Below are 16,964 nucleotides of genomic sequence, written 5' to 3' on the forward strand. Positions count from 1 at the left end.
CAAATACCAAAGTCTATCAGCTAAAATATGAATGGCCCCCTCTTCCTCCCCAACTTTTCTCCTCATTTCTGAAGTTACCCCTATTAACAGTGTAGTCTCTGTCTTTCCAGTTTGCTTTCTGTATGAGTATATTTATAGTTGTGTGCACATATGTATAGGTTGGGATTTTAAAAAAATAAATGATGTAGTATTAAACTTATTATTTTATAAGTTTTTAAAATTAAAAATAGGACTTGAATCTTTCCATGTAAGTACATATAGATCTATTTTGTTGTCTTTAAAGACTCCTTGGTGTTGATACAAATGTACCAGATTTAGTCACTCCCATGAAAATGGACATTAAGTTGCTTTGGTTTTGCGATTTCAACGTGGTATAACTGATATAACCAACATACATGTGCATATGTGTTTCTGTATAAGACATTCCTCAAAGTATAATTTGTAGATATCTACATTGTTTCCAATCTTTAGATCATGACAGTATGGTAGGGAACTATCTTGGTTCTCACACGTTCTTTCAGAAACAACTTTCTTTCTTTTTTTTTTATCAAAAGAGTATTACATAAGGATATAGGAGATCTGGTTCTAGTTCTTAGATGTGTAGACTTATAAATCTCATCTACCTTGTCAGAATCATAGTTTCCTAACATTTGAGTTAAAAATAAGTAAATTAAAATTAAAGAAAATTTAAAGTAAATCATTGCTAAAGTCCCTTCTAAAAACTCTAAATTCTATTATATAAGACAAAAGAGATAAAGTATTTTTCTGGGGGAAAAAACCCACAAAACTTAAAAAGGTAATCACCAAAATATCTGTTTATAAGATGACCAATAATTGAGTTCAACTCAATTCAGCAAATATTTTTCTATGCATAAGGTACTATCCTTTACATTACATAAGATGCAAAGTAAGGTGCCATACCTACTCTTGAAGATCTCATAATCTAGGAAGCAGAAAACATAAATCCATTACTAATTATAATAAATCAGAATATAAATGTTATTTAAAAATTACAAACAAAATCTATTGTTGAATGTGTAGAATTTTATTTTTTTATTTGTTTTTAATTTATGTTTAATATTTTATTATTTTATTTCAGCATATTACAGGGGTACAAATGCTTAGGTTACATACATTGCCTTTGCCCCACTGGAGTCAGAGCTTCAAGCGTGTCCATCCCCCAGCCAGCATGCACTGCACCCATTAGGTGTGAATATACTCAACCCGTCCTCCCCCCTCCCACCTACCCAACACCTGATGAATGTTACTGCTATATGTGAATGTATAGAATTTTAAACCTGGACATATGAAATATTCTTGATGAAATCCTTACTTAAATATTGGGTCTCAAAAAAAATCAAAACTCTTGGAAGCTAGGTGCTAAAAGATATCATTTCCAGTGCCATCTCAAGTTTGCTAATGGGGCTACTTTCACTCCATTTACAGGTGCTGTGGAGAGAGTGAAAAAAATTCGAGACTATGCTTTTGTGCACTTCAGTAACCGAGAAGATGCAGTTGAGGCTATGAAAGCTTTAAATGGGAAGGTAATGTAGGACAAAGGAAAAATACGTACAGGTTCCATCAATGTTTGGTGTGGACACTGTAATCAAAAGAGCATTTCTGCAAGCCTATCTCACTCCAGCTTTCTACGTCTCTGATGTGGCCGCCTCAGTCATTTAAAATGCACAAAAGTGATGGAAAACACAGTGGAGAATGGAGATGTCCCTAATATGTCCAACTCTACCTCTAATTTTTTCTAATTTGGACAAGTCACTGGCCTTCAATTTCCTTAGAAAGAGAGATTTGGAGTAGACTATTTCAAGGTGTTTTTCCCAATTCCAATTTTTTCTTATTACTTTAAAGAGACTAACACCTTCATAGTATAGTATTTTAGAGGCTGATGATCAGAAAACATGTCAAAATAGCTGTTGTACTGTCCTCAGAGTTTGACCTATCAACTCTGGAAGGCTTAGAATCTCTCACCTTACCCAGAGTAAGGTCTGGGGAAAAACTAGCTTCTATATCCTTACTACAAATTTGTGTATAGAAACCAATATAATATTTACATATCAATTCAATCAACATTAAAAACCTTCCGTAGGCCACTTATCATGGTAATAATGTCTGAGATACAAAAAAAATAATTATAATAAAAATAAACCAAAGATGACTGATCAATGAGCTAAAAGTCTATTGGAGGAATAAGACAAGTACACAAACACATGTGCAAAGTGTGGACAGGAAAGTGTCCTAAAAAGAGAGAAAAATGGTGAGAAAGGTCACAAGAAGTGGGTCATAAAGAATCAAAAAATCTTCATGGATATGAAAAGATAATACATAAGAAGCTATGAACATTGGGCATAATTTCAAAAGATAAAATATGGCAAGGATAGGCAGTCTTAGAGGCACAAAATCTGAGAGGAGCAAGAAAAGATTGGAGAACAGTAAAATGCAGAGCAATTTGGATGGTGTTTCGTGCATGTACATTGGATCTTGCATCCGTCAGGGCCCCAACAGAAAACACACGGCAAAGGAACCAATTACAGAAGTATGAGCGGGGAGTAGGGGAATCAAAAGAGAACGCAGGAACCTGGAGTTTACAGCATTTCTGGATTCAAAGGCACAGGGGATTGGAGAATTAACATGAATCCTGAAAGGGCGGAGAATTGTGCAGAGCAGGTCTGTTTGAGAGAAGTAGTGATCTTTGATCAAGGGACACAGCCAGCCCAAGGTGACCTCTCAAAGAGGGAGCCAGGAGAATAAATGTCCCAAACTCACTGTTATCTTTTTCTCCAACCTCCTTACCAGTGTTCCCCCTAGGCCAAATCCAGCATAATCCAGAAGACCCAAGAACCCTAAAGAGGACCCCATGTAGAGTAGCCTCCCAGAGCAGAGAGCAGGCTGGAACCACTGGGAGGAAAAGGGAGGATCTCTCAACCCAGGTCCATCAGACACAGTGGGGCCTCCAGCACATGAGCTCCTCAGGGGCCCACTCAAACTCAAAAATGTTTGAATATCAGGGGAAAAAAAAATACTGACTCTGAAATACCAAAAGAAGACTGCAAAGCAAAAACTAATGCATATTTAAATACATGTCTATGAAACATTATTTCATCTTCATTGATCATTACATTTAGTATCTTAAAAATATTACTACTTTGAAAACAATTTTTAGGTTAGATTTGCTCTATTTGGAAACATTCCTGAGTATACATGATGGCTGCCAATCATAAATTAAATGCTGAATAATTACATTGGAATAATTACAATGGAAAAGTATTCAAATTGTCCCCAATTTTTACAGCTAGATATTTTATAGCAATGTTTACATTTACTATGTAGTTAAATGTATATTTAATATTATTAAATATATACTAAATATTATATTTAACTATAATGTGGTATGGAAAAATCAAATCAAAAGTACATTTTCCTAGAACCTATGAAAGTGTTTCAGTATACATATGGATATTTATATTTAATTTATTAGACAAAGGGAGACTGTAAAGTTTTTTTGTGTAGGAGAATAATGATCACAGTTACAATTTAGGGAAATTAACCTAATAAGAATTGACTTTTTATAGAGCTGAGAGAAAGATGTAATGGAAAATAGTTATAAAGCTATTGCAGTCAGCCAAATGGAACAAAATAAGGTCTTGAACTAAGGTGGGAATGAAATGTAAGAGAGCGCTCTTACAGAACTATGGGGGATGAATTCATAGGGCCCAGAAATTGATTGGTGATTGAGGTGCAAAGAAGGACAAGTCCTTATAAGTTTACAACATGAGAGACTGTTAGGAAAGTCAGCAAGGGAAGCCTATTTGGAGAGAATTGTGATGAACTGAGTTTTGGATGGGACTATTAATTTATTCTATAAATATTTTCGGAAGTCTATGAAATGAAAGAAATGTTGCTGGTCTTGGGCTATTCAGATTAATAAGATATTGTCCTAGCTCTTGAAATATCTAAACCAAATAACTAAAATACAATACTGAGTTTAAAATGTTGTCAGATGGGGCAGAGAAATGCAGAACAAAATCTATTACAATAAGAAATCTGATGTTGTAGTAAAGAATAATTCCATTCAAAACATCTCTTGATATGGAAGTACGTATAAGCACAGACCTATTTGGGTGTCTCAACTTCCTCAAGTCAGGACTGAAGATAATATAAACATGTAATTTAAAACATATACATCATAAAAATATTACATAACTTTCTTTCTCAGTGACTATATGCAGATTATAAATTTATAACCAATATGTCAATGGACAGTGGCCAATATGTCACTGTCAAACCTGTTGGCATCTTATGCAACTTACCAACAAAACCACTCAGAGAAAGTTCAACTGGCATACAAACACAAACCTACAAAGAGACAAGATACAAATAATTGAAACAGTCAGAAAATAATATAGCAAACAGGGTAACACTTAGAAGAAGACATGTTATTAGGTCTCAGTCGTACTTCGTTGTCTTCGTATTGTCTCATGTTGCTTCTTCCTTGTTCTTTATGACAGGTGCTGGATGGGTCTCCCATTGAAGTGACTCTAGCCAAACCAGTGGACAAGGACAGTTATGTTAGGTACACCCGAGGCACAGGTGGAAGGGGCACCACACTGCAAGGAGAGTACACCTACTCTTTGGGCCATGTTTATGATCCCACCACAACCTACCTTGGAGCTCCTGTCTTCTATGCCCCCCAGGCCTACACAGCAATTCCCAGTCTTCATTTTCCAGCCACCAAAGGACACCTCAGCAACAGGGCCATTATCCGAGCCCCTTCTGTTAGAGGTAACATCAGTCAGCTCTTGCCTTAGAGTAACCCCAAGATTTCAAATGATTTGTAGTACAATAGCCTTAGACAAATTGGATGAGTCCACTGGGAGAAAAAGGACTGGAAATTTGTTTGTTAAAAATCAAATATTATATCAATATTTTTCCTTTCATAGGAATATTTTTTTCACATTACAACTGGTTATTGAAAAAACTTGGTTTTTTCATAGTGCAAATGAGCCTAGTATACAAATCTGATCTTTGCATGGGCCCACAAAATTTGCACAAACTAAAACCTAGTTCCGTAATTGTTAGCTTCTTCTGTATCATTAAGCAACCAGCTTGCAATCCTCTGTTGACTCATTACAACACTTTAAGGGGAAAGTAGTATAGTCCAGTGGAAATCAATTACCTCAAATAGCAAAAACATTTCAAGGTGCTTGTGTACATGATGGTGATTCAGTGGTATCACCATTATATATAAATCACAAATTATCATAAATATAGTGTAACGTTCTCATCTGACCTGCCCAGATATATTAAATGCTCTTATCTGATGTGTTAGACCTTTGGAAAAGTCAAACTATTAAGGAAATCAACTTTTTTCTTCAGTATATGGAGAACTAAATAAACTCCAAACAGAAAAAAAAAATTCAATCTGACTGCCAGACAGTAAATATTTCACATTTGAATCCTGTAAGAATTTTAAACGTTAAGCAGTTTTCCAGTCTCAGTTAACTCAAGCAATCTAGAAGGTAAGGAAAGCATTTTTTATTTCCAAGAAACTATTAATAGTTTGTCTCTGCCTTTTGGGCTCCTTCAGATTGATTGTTCTAGGATGTGGCTAATGCCTGCAGAACTATAGTTCTATGTTCCAAATCTGACACCAATCTGGGCAATTCAACAAACAAACAGTGTATTTAAATTTATTCTTGTGTTTGACTTAGAAGCAAAGGGCAAATCCAGATTAATGTGGAAACAATTATCTTAACTGTGTTTTGCTATTTTTCAGGAGAACAGAATTGACCATCCTAGGAGCTCTAGTCTTCAACAGCCTTAAAAGTTCCATACTCATAATACAATCACTCTCCCAGAAATCATAATGCAATAGAAGTCATCAGGATTTTCTTTAGGATAATCTGTCTATATGATGACAAATTATGTCTTTGAAACATTATGCATTTATAATGTAAAATCATATTATTAATCGACCCATACATTAAATATAAGTTGTCAACCAGTTGTGATGTGGGAAAAAAAAAAAACGCCACTCTAATGGAAAAAAATGCCTATCTTATAACAAGAAAGGAATCAATGAATAATATTCATGGATGAAGGGTAATCAACTTAATTTTTTATCTCTTTATGCCACCAATAGGAAATCAAAGTAGCAACATGGCACAACAAAAATCAAAAGGAATCTATGCATGAAACTCAATGGAAATTTAAGCCTCACATTGACAGAACATATGAGAGAGGATGGTGAACTTGAAAATATGCTTTTCTAAATGTTGGTTTTCCAATAAATCATTGGAGGTGGGATCACTCGGGAAGCTAGGATTCATTTCTCACTTACTGATCAGTGACAGTCCTATGCAAGACTGATTTTAATACAAGGAGTCATGTTATGTTGGAATGTTTTAATAAACACATTCCCAGCCTCTCTTAGTCTACAGAAAATGTCAACGAAAGGTTAACTGAAGACAGAAATCGCAAAACTTCTCTCTGTATCAAAATTTTTAAATTGCTTATGTACTTATCCATAGCTTTGATGGTATTGTTTTCTCCCACAGGTAGTTTAAAAAAGAGAGAGAGAGAGATGTTGAATCTAATCTTATGCTGAGCTTCATTACATTAGAATCATAGAGTTTCCGACCCATCTTCAGGGCAGTAATCAGTGTGACATGGGCGAACTTTTCGATTACAGTAAGATTCAGGGTGATTTTCTGGTGGTTTGATTCAGCTTAATGCCTTCTTACATCCCTAGAAATTTACATGAATGTACCTGTAGGGGCTGCGGGAGTGAGAGGACTGGGCGGCCGTGGCTATTTGGCATACACAGGCCTGGGTCGTGGATACTCGGTCAAAGGAGAGAAGAGAGAAGACAAGCTCTATGACATCTTACCTGGGATGGAGCTCACCCCAATGAATCCTGTCACTCTAAAACCCCAAGGAATTAAACTTGCGCCCCAGGTAGGTAACATTATTCTAGAGGTAGTTTTCTAAGTTGAGCCAATGACTATCACTCACCTTTCAGCAAATGATTTGATTTGATCCCTAACTTGAGCTAATGTGTGTGTGTGTGTGTGTGTGTGTGTGTGTGTTAATAAATAAAGTAGCCAATCAACATGATGTACTTTGAGGCCATTCGGTGCCATAATTCCATTGTAGGCCCTTCCATTTTTTTAATCATAAAGTTTAAAACCTTAAATAATCTTCCACTGAAATGCAAATAACCTGAGAGCTGTTAAAAATTATCAACCAATACTTTAAATGGAAATCAAATGAGGCAAAGACCCCATCTCAGTATAAGATGTGTGTGAGCCTATCATGTTTGAGCCAGGTTGATTCCCAAAGGAAGAATATTCATGACAGGAAACCCTGAGTAATCTATTTAGGACATCTTTTCTTGGAAATGCTGTATCTAAGAGAAAGCCCCACCATGATATCTAGGTGAATTTTTAACCATGAAGTGTCATCAGTCATTATCAAATTGTCTTCTACAATAGTTATATTTGGGAAGTGGCATTATAGTGAATTTTATTGGTTTCATTTAACAGTTCTAAATTTCCATGTTTCTGCATGAGGCTGTAGTTTTTATTATTGGGAAATTAAAACTTGTGCCAATATGGAAACTGAATACCAGGGTTAAAAATAAAACAAAACAGGATCTGTGTTAAGCCTTAGACTTTTTCCCTGTGGGTATGCAGTATATGCTGATCTCTCCGAAATATAATTTGGCTGAATAACCAGAGTTATAGTGTCGTGAAGGAAACTTCCCTACTCCCATGACAAATGTATAAGCCTCACATTTTTGGAAGTAGCCCTTATGATTGCAATCAAGAAAAACACATGGTTTTTTAAAAGCTCATCTTGGGTATTTTGTTGTTGCTGTTGTTATTGTTTTGGGGATTAATGGTTTTCTCTTACACACAAATTCATTCATCTAAGGTTTTTGCTCACCCTCCCCAGGCAATTAAAAAAGAGAGAATGCCTACCAGAGTGCTAAACAACAATCACTTGTTTGTTCAAAAAGCATTTATTGGGCTTCTCTTATGGACCATGTATTGTGCTAGATGCTAGACATGTAAAAGTAAATGTAACAAAATCCTTACCATCAAACATTACATGGCAATTCGGGGGGGGGGATCTGACATATAAATAGATCATTATAATGAGATCTGATAAGGGATGTGATGGAGCTTGCTCAGAAAATACAAAAGCTAGTCATTCAATCTCTCTTGGGTTAAAACCCAAAATAAAGAACCTAATTAAAGTACTAGAATACCTAGAAATTTTTAAGAAAATAAAAAATATAATAATCACAAATTCTGTATAATAGTTCTGAAAGCTGCTATAGCATAAGAAGAGGTCTCTTCTTTTTACATTGAACTCAGGTTAGGAGTTAACTGGTCATTCTTTCTATTAATATGTGAGTCATGATCTCTATCAATGAAAGCTCTTTCGTTTGTGAATTAGTTGTGAATTTTTCAACTATGGCCTAGAAATTGAAAACCATGCCACCCCCAGCCAATGTAGATGGAGCCTAAACAACCCCATAGTGGAGTTGTGAACTTCCAACCAGAATGGCAGAGGCAAAGGTGCTGCCCACGAAGTCAGCAGCTAGAGCGGCTGCTCCTTTAGCACGTGTTTGCTCACCTGGCATAGACAGGCAGGCACAGTATCTGTCAGCAAAAGCTTCTTTATTATTGCCCAGGAACGCTAGAGAAAGCTTTGTAGATGCTAAGAGATGCTAAAAGAGTATTAAAAAGAGAAAGTTAATAGACAAAATAGGAGCAATCTACAAATTAATAAACTGGAAAATGTCATGGTGTTGCAGTTAGATTAATGTTAGAACAAATGAGATAAGAAACTCCAGGGATACATCTTGGGGCATTGTTCAGTCTCACAGTTATTTTCTCAGCCTTATGTCCTGTTTTGCACAGGATACTCAATCTGCTGACTAAAGGAAGCACCGGGACTTCTGGGCCATCAAAAATGGCTGTGGGATGAAGAAAATATGAGTCTTTAGAAAAGATTTAGTTTGTAGTAATTACAGAAGGAGAAAAAAAAAACCATGTAGGAGAATGCTACAAAACAGATTGTCATAAAAATAGCCCAAAGTGGTGTCTTACCAAACAAATCTTTTAAAAAGTTGCAACTGTCAACACCCATCTATGAACACTCATCAATAAATACTAACCCATTAAACATTTTTATTCTGTTATTCTGAAAATGTGAGGTTCCAACTCTAAAACAAATGACATGAAATAAGAATATATTCTTAGATTATCCTCTCAACCATTATAAACAGTGATATTGGGAGTAATAATGAGTAAATCTGTCCAAACAAACAGTGCTGTAGCATTAGCATCAACTTTTAAAAAATAGAATAAATATACCAACCAAATCACAAAATTAAGCTCCTGGTAAAAAGTTACAGCTAATGGATTAAACTGAAAACATATTAGAGTAAATGGTGTGAAAATGATTTTTATGAAGTATTCAATGTAATATTTTAAATGGAGTTCAAATTGAGTTCATCTTAAATTTCATGAGTCATTAAACCATGTGGCATTTTATTTCTTCTCATATTAGTGTAAACTCTGAAGATCAGAGTTTAAAAACCTGAAAACTGGAAAAATAATGTAAACGTGACATTTAAGGGGGAAATCGCTTTTTTTTTTTTTTACTCTTGTAGATATTAGAAGAAATTTGTCAGAAAAATAACTGGGGACAGCCAGTGTACCAGCTGCATTCTGCCATTGGACAAGACCAAAGACAACTATTCTTATACAAAATAACCATTCCTGCTCTGGCCAGCCAGAATCCTGCTATGTGCGTAACTTCTCCAAATTCCCAATAATTGTGATTTTAGAATAAGATATGCTTATCCATTAAGTCCACATAGTCACTATCTAAACAATGTAAATACTCAAGTCTACTACCTACTCATTTGTCATTAAATGCAAACACTGAGATGTACAGCTGGGATGTGCCAGCTATGAGACTGGCATCTAAAAGCCCCAATATAGACATGTGGACAATGACAACTGTGTAGTATCATCAACCAATGGAAAATAGTTGGTAATGGAAAATGTAATAGAAATGAAAATTATAGGCCATACTTTTATCTGTGTTACTGATTTAGTTTGAACTGTATGAAATTGCCATTTCTATACATCACCACACCATGCCCTATCATTTACATTTACATTTTGGACCAAAGATATGACCACTCTGTTAGGAAATATCACCTTCTGAATTTTCCCCCAAGCCTGCATTTCTATATATTTTAGAAACCATTGTGTTTCACGTGTACCTTAGAAAAGCCATGGAGTGAGTTACACATTTGCCCCAAGAATGTCATCAGCCATAGAAGTTCTAGATCAATTCCCAAATATTCCTACATGCAGCCTAAGTTGAGAAGCTTTAATGGCAAAGGGAATGAAAAATACCCACACAAAATCCCATCATCCAGTCATCTCACAAAGCTGACAGTGCCTTAGGTTTTCACCTGACTGAATAGGGCAAGTTTGGAAATGCCTAGCCTGACTGACTGTGCTTTCCAGCCACCCTTTCACGCCTCCGAAGCTAAGTGCCTACGTGGATGAAGCAAAGACATACGCAGCCGAATACACCCTGCAGACGCTGGGCATCCCCACAGATGGAGGGGATGCTGGCACTGCAGCTGCTGCTGCTGCTGCTGCTACGGCTACGGCTTTCCCAGGTATGGAGAAATTGTGCCAGAAATGGCACCCTCCAGAGAGTGTTTGGGAAACCCTTCTTGGTACCGTGGACTCATGGAAATGTTTGCAATGCTTACCTATGATAAATCAGACTTCCACCATCTGGGGACCAAAAAGAGTTTGCCAGATGAGTGACCCATGAAAGCATAAGGCAAGAAAATCGAGCTGGGCAGCAGAGTGGGTTCAGGTCTCAGCTCACCTTTAAGCCACTGCATGATCTTGAATGTGTCACTTGAGTCTGATTTGCTTGGGTTTGGTTTGGTTTTTACTTTTAGTAAGAGAGTTTGGGACTATTAATAATAACAGGTGTTTATTTGAGCTGTTACTACATGCTAGGCACTCACCTAGATGCTCAGCAAGCTTTGTATTATCTCAGAAATGCTCACAACATCATTAAGAGTTAAGTTCCGTCAGAACACCCATTGTACAGATGAAGAACCCAAGTTCTGGAAAGAGGAAGTAATTTGGCCAACATCAATTAGCTTTTAAGCAAATCCTTAAGCTCCCTTCTCTATTCTAACCTTCAATTTACTTCTATTATTTTGATTCAAAAGAGATGTGTAGATCACATTTTTCTTAAATTATTTTAAGTCAAAAATTGTATGTTGGAGTGAGAAAGAGAAAGAGACAAACAGATCTTTTCAATATGGGAACAATCAGGACTCAATTTATCTGTTCTGTAATTTTGGTCTGGGGCACATGGTGATTGCTTAAAGTAAAGCCTATCTGTGTGGATCAACAATGCCTTCGGGGGTCACATTTAAAAGACTTTCCCCCATTTATGTGCCCACAACAAATGCTAATAATTAAAAATGAAGACTTCAGAGATTAAAGAGCTCCAGGCAAGAAACTTCTTTAGGAAATATTTTCTCAGCAGTCAGAGTGACCCCGTATTTTTTAGCAATAAAAGTTTATTTCTAGTGAAGAAATTTGTCATTCTGACTGTCATTGTGTCAGTATGTGCCCCATAAAGCCAAATTAGAGAGTTCTAACTAGACCTAGAAATATGACATTCCTATTAATTGATTAATTCATATATTGGTCATGTGTAAGTGTGAGAACGTCTCTATTCCTCACATCCACAACACCTGAGGCTCGCTCTTGATTTTTTTTTTTTATTTCTCAAAAATTGTGAATATATATCCTCCATTCTGGCAAGTGAGGGTAAAACTAACCATGCTTCAAGTGAATGTGACCTCAATTCTAGCTTTGTTTCTTAGTAAGAACATGGAGACTTTCTGTGGTGAGTCCCTGGGAGGTTACCAAGGCAACAGCTGACACTGCAGAGAGCAAAGGTCCTTCCTGGGCAGTGCAGGCCCATCATCAGCCCCGTGCTTCCTTTCCACATAACAGGGTGTTTGCATGTCCATCTACTCGGGACTTGTGCCAGCGCTTCTCAATTCTTGGAGAACGTTCAGCCCATCTTGCAGAAAGCTGCACCCCAAGACACCTAACTAATGTACTATAAAAATAATGCGCCACTGTCAGGAGAATCTTAAAGTTTCCTTTCACATTGGAAAGGATTTACTTTTACCCAAGAATGTTTTATCTTATTCTCACTTCTATTTGCTCCTGTGAGAAAGTTAAAAATATTTAGGGCATGAGAGTTGTCTCGGGAATGCGTAAGATTTTGAGTCTCTCTTATAACTTTGCTGTGGAATCAAGCAAAGAATAATAGGTTCCAAGGGAAGAATCTGTTTGAAACACAAATACCCTTGCACTTAACAAATTAGCCAAATTTAAAAAGAAAATTCAAAGTCCCTAGAGGTAAAATATGTGCTTCAAACACATACACACACACACACAATTATACTACGTACTTACTTTAGAAATACTGTTTCCAAAGTTATGAAAGTAATTGTTAACACATTTCTCATATCCTTGGAAAATGTACCTGACTTCACTAGTGCATTAATCAGCATTACTAACTGAAGTAAACGAGCCAAGGAGTGGGTTCAATTTTTAAAAAATAATACAACTAGCTTCCTGCCACCACTTCCTGAGAAGCCACCAGGAAAAAAATCAATGTGTCTGGGGTTGGGCAGACGTCCACCACACACAAACAAATGGGCTTTAAAAAAAAAAAAAAATCAAGTCCCCATTTGTTACTTAAGTGTGCTTCTCCCTTTTTCTTGTTATCATTTACAATTTTTGGATCAGCTCAGAAATACTCAGGTTTGGGTCAATACTGCTTTAGATAGTAGCTATTATGCTTTCTTCTTTCAAAAGTGAATGTTCATCATCTAGACACAATACTAAGGTGAAAGCATGTCAATAATTTCCTTATCACTCAAATCCTTTGGTTCTCTGAGAATAAGAACCAGAATTAAAGCCTCTGAATACACCAAAGACAGGCTTGTTGGGAGGGATAAGAAGGTGCTTTTGCCATTCACAGTTAGATCCAAATGTGGACAGGAGTGGCATTTGCTTTTAGGGTATTAGGTAGAAGCACACTTAAACCTCACAGCATTTCTTCTACTGGTCTACGCAATCTCTACACATCCTTCTTGAGTAAAGACAATGGTTTTTAATATTTCATTTAGGCAGGTGTGGGATTGCAGCAGAACCAGACCTATAGACTCCCCCTCCACCATACACATATACCGTGTCCTGCCAGCCCTCAACCACCTTTGCTCATTTATAAATTCTGGGACTTTTGGGAAAAGTTCTAAATCTCAAGCTTTAATCAACTCAGTTCCGTTTCTGTTTCTTGGACCCTATCCCAAACATTCCTAATTCTCTAAGTGTGGAGTGATACTGACACAGGTGGTTGAATCCACTTTCAGGAACATATTGGAACTTTGCAAATGCCATTTTAATCACTTAGTCCACATATTGTATCCGCTGAGAGCACCTTTTAAAACATACATATTAACTTTTAGTTTTAAGCAATATGTTAAATATTCATATTCCTGAAAGAGGACAATAAGTCAGAAAGGGAACAAATCTTAATCCCTCTCATGACGTTTTCTCTGCCTCCCCCTCTAGGATACGCTGTCCCTAGTGCAACTGTGCCTGTGTCTGCAGCCCAGCTCAAGCAAGCAGTAACCCTTGGACAAGACTTAACAGCATACACAACCTATGAGGTCTACCCTACTTTTGCAGTGACTGCCCGAGGGGATGGATATGGAACCTTCTGAAGATATCTTTTTTTAAAATTTAAGAATAAGACACACAAAACTCTATAAAGAAGAAATAAACTTCTAACTCAGTCCCCTAATGATCATAAGTAATATCATTCCTAAAGCAATGCCTTTCCTAAGACTGTATAGGTTACACTAATTGTAGAATTGTGAAGTGAGAATGTTTTCCGAAATGACATCAAATGTTAAGGAGCCTTTTGTTTAACAGAAAGCTGGAGAGCCATTGCCCCCAGAAGTTGTTCTTCCAATGTTCCTGAGTGTCCTGGGAGCGTGTTTACAAATGCTGACAGAGTGGAGAGAGATCTTTTAGCCGGCAGGGGTTGGGGCTGAACAGACCTAAGTAATCAGTAACAACAAAGGAAAACCAGGTAAACTCCAGAGTCTTAACCCTTGGCTCACTGCTGCCTTTGTGTTACACAAACACAGAGGCAAAAGGAAGGTAGGAGGATGCTTTGCAAAATGGGTTCACCATTGCCTGCTGCGTGGGACATGATCCCAGACCTGTGCTCCTGAAAGACGGTCCAAGGTTTGATGAAGTCAGCCATGCTGCAGTCTAAAAATTCCATCCAATTTGTTACAGATGAGGATCTTCCTGTCACCTGCAGTCCCTGGGAACTTCCTAGAAATGGATATGATGTGTGGCAGGTATAGTTAAAACAAATCCAGGCCCCGCTGTTTATTTAACTCATTAGCCCACCCCTATTTTTTCCTAGAACTCCTGTCCTTACCAATAATGGTGCCAATATGAAGTGATTTTTTCTCATTTGAAAAACTTTTACTTGTCCACATTGATTCATTTTCATCTCAGACTCATTTTGCTTATCTCTTATGTCATTAAAAAGTATAAATCAAATCTACAGAATATCATTTATGGTACTTTCTCCTATCTAGCAAATTGGCTGAAAAGTCATTTCAAAGACAGGAGTGAAGCTTCGCTCTTATTTTTTTTATCTTTTTGCAACAATCTAGACCACCATGCAGCATTCAGAGTCAGTTCTATTTACTTAGGATTAGCCTTGGATTGACCGAGTTACATTAAATCTTGCAAGAAATTCTCTACCTTCCCTTCCTTTTTCTTTCAGTCAGTATCAGGCAGCGTTACTCTACCTGAGTCCTTTTGTCTTAAAGTTGTCACTGGAAAACCTTATAGCCATCACTGCTGATTAGAAACTGTTTCTTCAGACAATCAGCAAGGATGTTATTATATTTACCAAAATCCCCTAGTCTTGGGCCTCTTCTCCAGGAACATCGTCTCCAGGAATTACCAAACCTGGAATGGAGGTGAAGAGAAGGTACTACTTTCTTGCCATGCTTGTAAATGATTGCTTTGCTCAAAACAGAGACAGTCAAAAGTCCAACACCAAATACCTATTACTACTACTCTAGTCTCATTAGTGATTAAGGCATACCATACTATCATTTCCATTTTTAAAAATCCCTTGGCACTTACAAAATTCTATAGAACTCAGGGGAAAACATAAACATAAAGGCACAGAAAATTTTGTCAACTCCTTAATGTAATCCTTTGATACAAAATCAGGCCAGATTCCAATCAAAATCAGGTAAATTTCAATCACAATTAAAAATACTTGTAACCTTTCAGTTCTGTTCACTCCAGTCAGGTATCAAGGGCTTCAAAGCTACAGCTGAGACGCTGAAGGGCCTCTGCTTTCTGTTTTACATTTGGCTTCTCGTATTCCCTGGGGCAGTGGTTTTCAAACTTGGCTGCACATTAGAAACACCTGGAGAGTTTTTAAAAATGCTAATGCCAAGATCACAGCTCATACCACTTATATGAGAATGTGTTGGAGCAGGAGCTTGGCATCAGTATTTTTAAAGATCCCTAGGTGATTTCAATGTGCATCTAAGTTTGGGAACCGCTATTTTCTTGTATTTCCACTCTGTCCCTTAATTGTTTTCCCTATTTCACTTTTATTAAATAGAAAACTGCAAGAAAAATAATTGTCTCAGTTAAAATACCCAGATCATATTTTTACATATGTGCGTATCATAATTGGTATGAGTTGGAATAAAATTCATATAGGCTTCAAACTATTAATAACTCTAAAAGTGAAAAAGTAAAAAAATTTCTCCTAAAGCAATTCTGAGATCCAAATTTACACTCTCCCACAGATCTGCTTTTATTCTCAAAAAGAGTAATTACATTGACATAACAAATGTCCATTGAGGCTGGCAAATTTCTACTCAGCCTAAAAAAGCATTCCAAATTCCAAGAGCAAAAGTTTTGATTTTCCTTAAAATCTTTGAAAATAAGTAGCAAAGTGCATTCTACATGTCTAGTCAATGCAAAATAGGTTTGATGTAAAACAGTTTTAAATTTGATCAAAATGAAAAGATAACTAGTTAATACAGGACTGTCCTTATGAAAAAAAAAATCATTATTCCAGATAAGGTCATAATCACTGTTTTAAAAGATTAACATAAGAGACCTAAACATGCAACAATGCCAAGTGTCAAGAAAATTGCCACTGGAACACCATCTCATTACTTTAATGGAAAAACACAAGTATTCATGACATTTACCTCCTTAGAAATGATTTATACAAATAAGTAGGTGTTGGGGATTTTTTGCTGAAACTTTACTTCATTTAGCAATAATATCTAGAGAATTATTTTGAATTTCATTAGAATATATTCATAGAAAGTGTCAAGGTGTCTGCCATGCCATGTTTGTTCTTGCTTTCCCCAAGTTAAGAAATATAGAGCAAGTCCTGCTAGCGTGAGTTTGAAATTATTAAGAAAACAGGCTTTTTGAAATCAAGTGTAGAACCAAAGGCTAATTTTGCATAATGTTTATATTTTTAGACTTAAGAAATCAGCACCTATTTAACACCTTGATACCTTCTGCATCACTATTCATTTTTCTGTTATTTCTTACTTGCCTGCTTCTTAATTCTTCATAGAAAAAAATTAAAATTAGTCATCCAACCAAATGATAATAACAAAACACCCAAAACAATAATTTAGAAACATCTAGTAAATTAGAATTGAATTTCCAAATTTTGGTAATTAATAGCTTATTGAGAATTAAAATCAACCTGATGTTACTTAGACA

At 36.4% G+C, this 16,964-nt stretch overlaps 1 protein-coding gene across 2 annotated transcripts in view; it reads left to right on the forward strand.

Moving 5' to 3' along the window:
- A1CF (APOBEC1 complementation factor) overlaps positions 1 to 14,852 on the forward strand; it is a 74,014-nt gene extending 59,162 nt beyond the window's left edge. The window contains exons 7-12 of one of the 2 annotated variants that reach the window (XM_069460712.1): positions 1,447 to 1,544; positions 4,521 to 4,794; positions 6,764 to 6,969; positions 9,698 to 9,834; positions 10,569 to 10,726; positions 13,734 to 14,852. In XM_069460712.1, coding sequence (XP_069316813.1) covers positions 1,447 to 1,544; positions 4,521 to 4,794; positions 6,764 to 6,969; positions 9,698 to 9,834; positions 10,569 to 10,726; positions 13,734 to 13,885 — 1,025 coding nt within the window. In that variant the 3' untranslated portion in view covers positions 13,886 to 14,852. The remainder of the gene's footprint in view (positions 1 to 1,446; positions 1,545 to 4,520; positions 4,795 to 6,763; positions 6,970 to 9,697; positions 9,835 to 10,568; positions 10,727 to 13,733) is intronic. The other variant, XM_069460713.1, reaches the window with a different exon arrangement.
- Positions 14,853 to 16,964: the final 2,112 nt, after the last annotated feature.

This window comes from Eulemur rufifrons, chromosome 28 (genome assembly GCF_041146395.1).
Source record: "Eulemur rufifrons isolate Redbay chromosome 28, OSU_ERuf_1, whole genome shotgun sequence".
Lineage (NCBI taxonomy): Eukaryota > Metazoa > Chordata > Mammalia > Primates > Lemuridae > Eulemur > Eulemur rufifrons.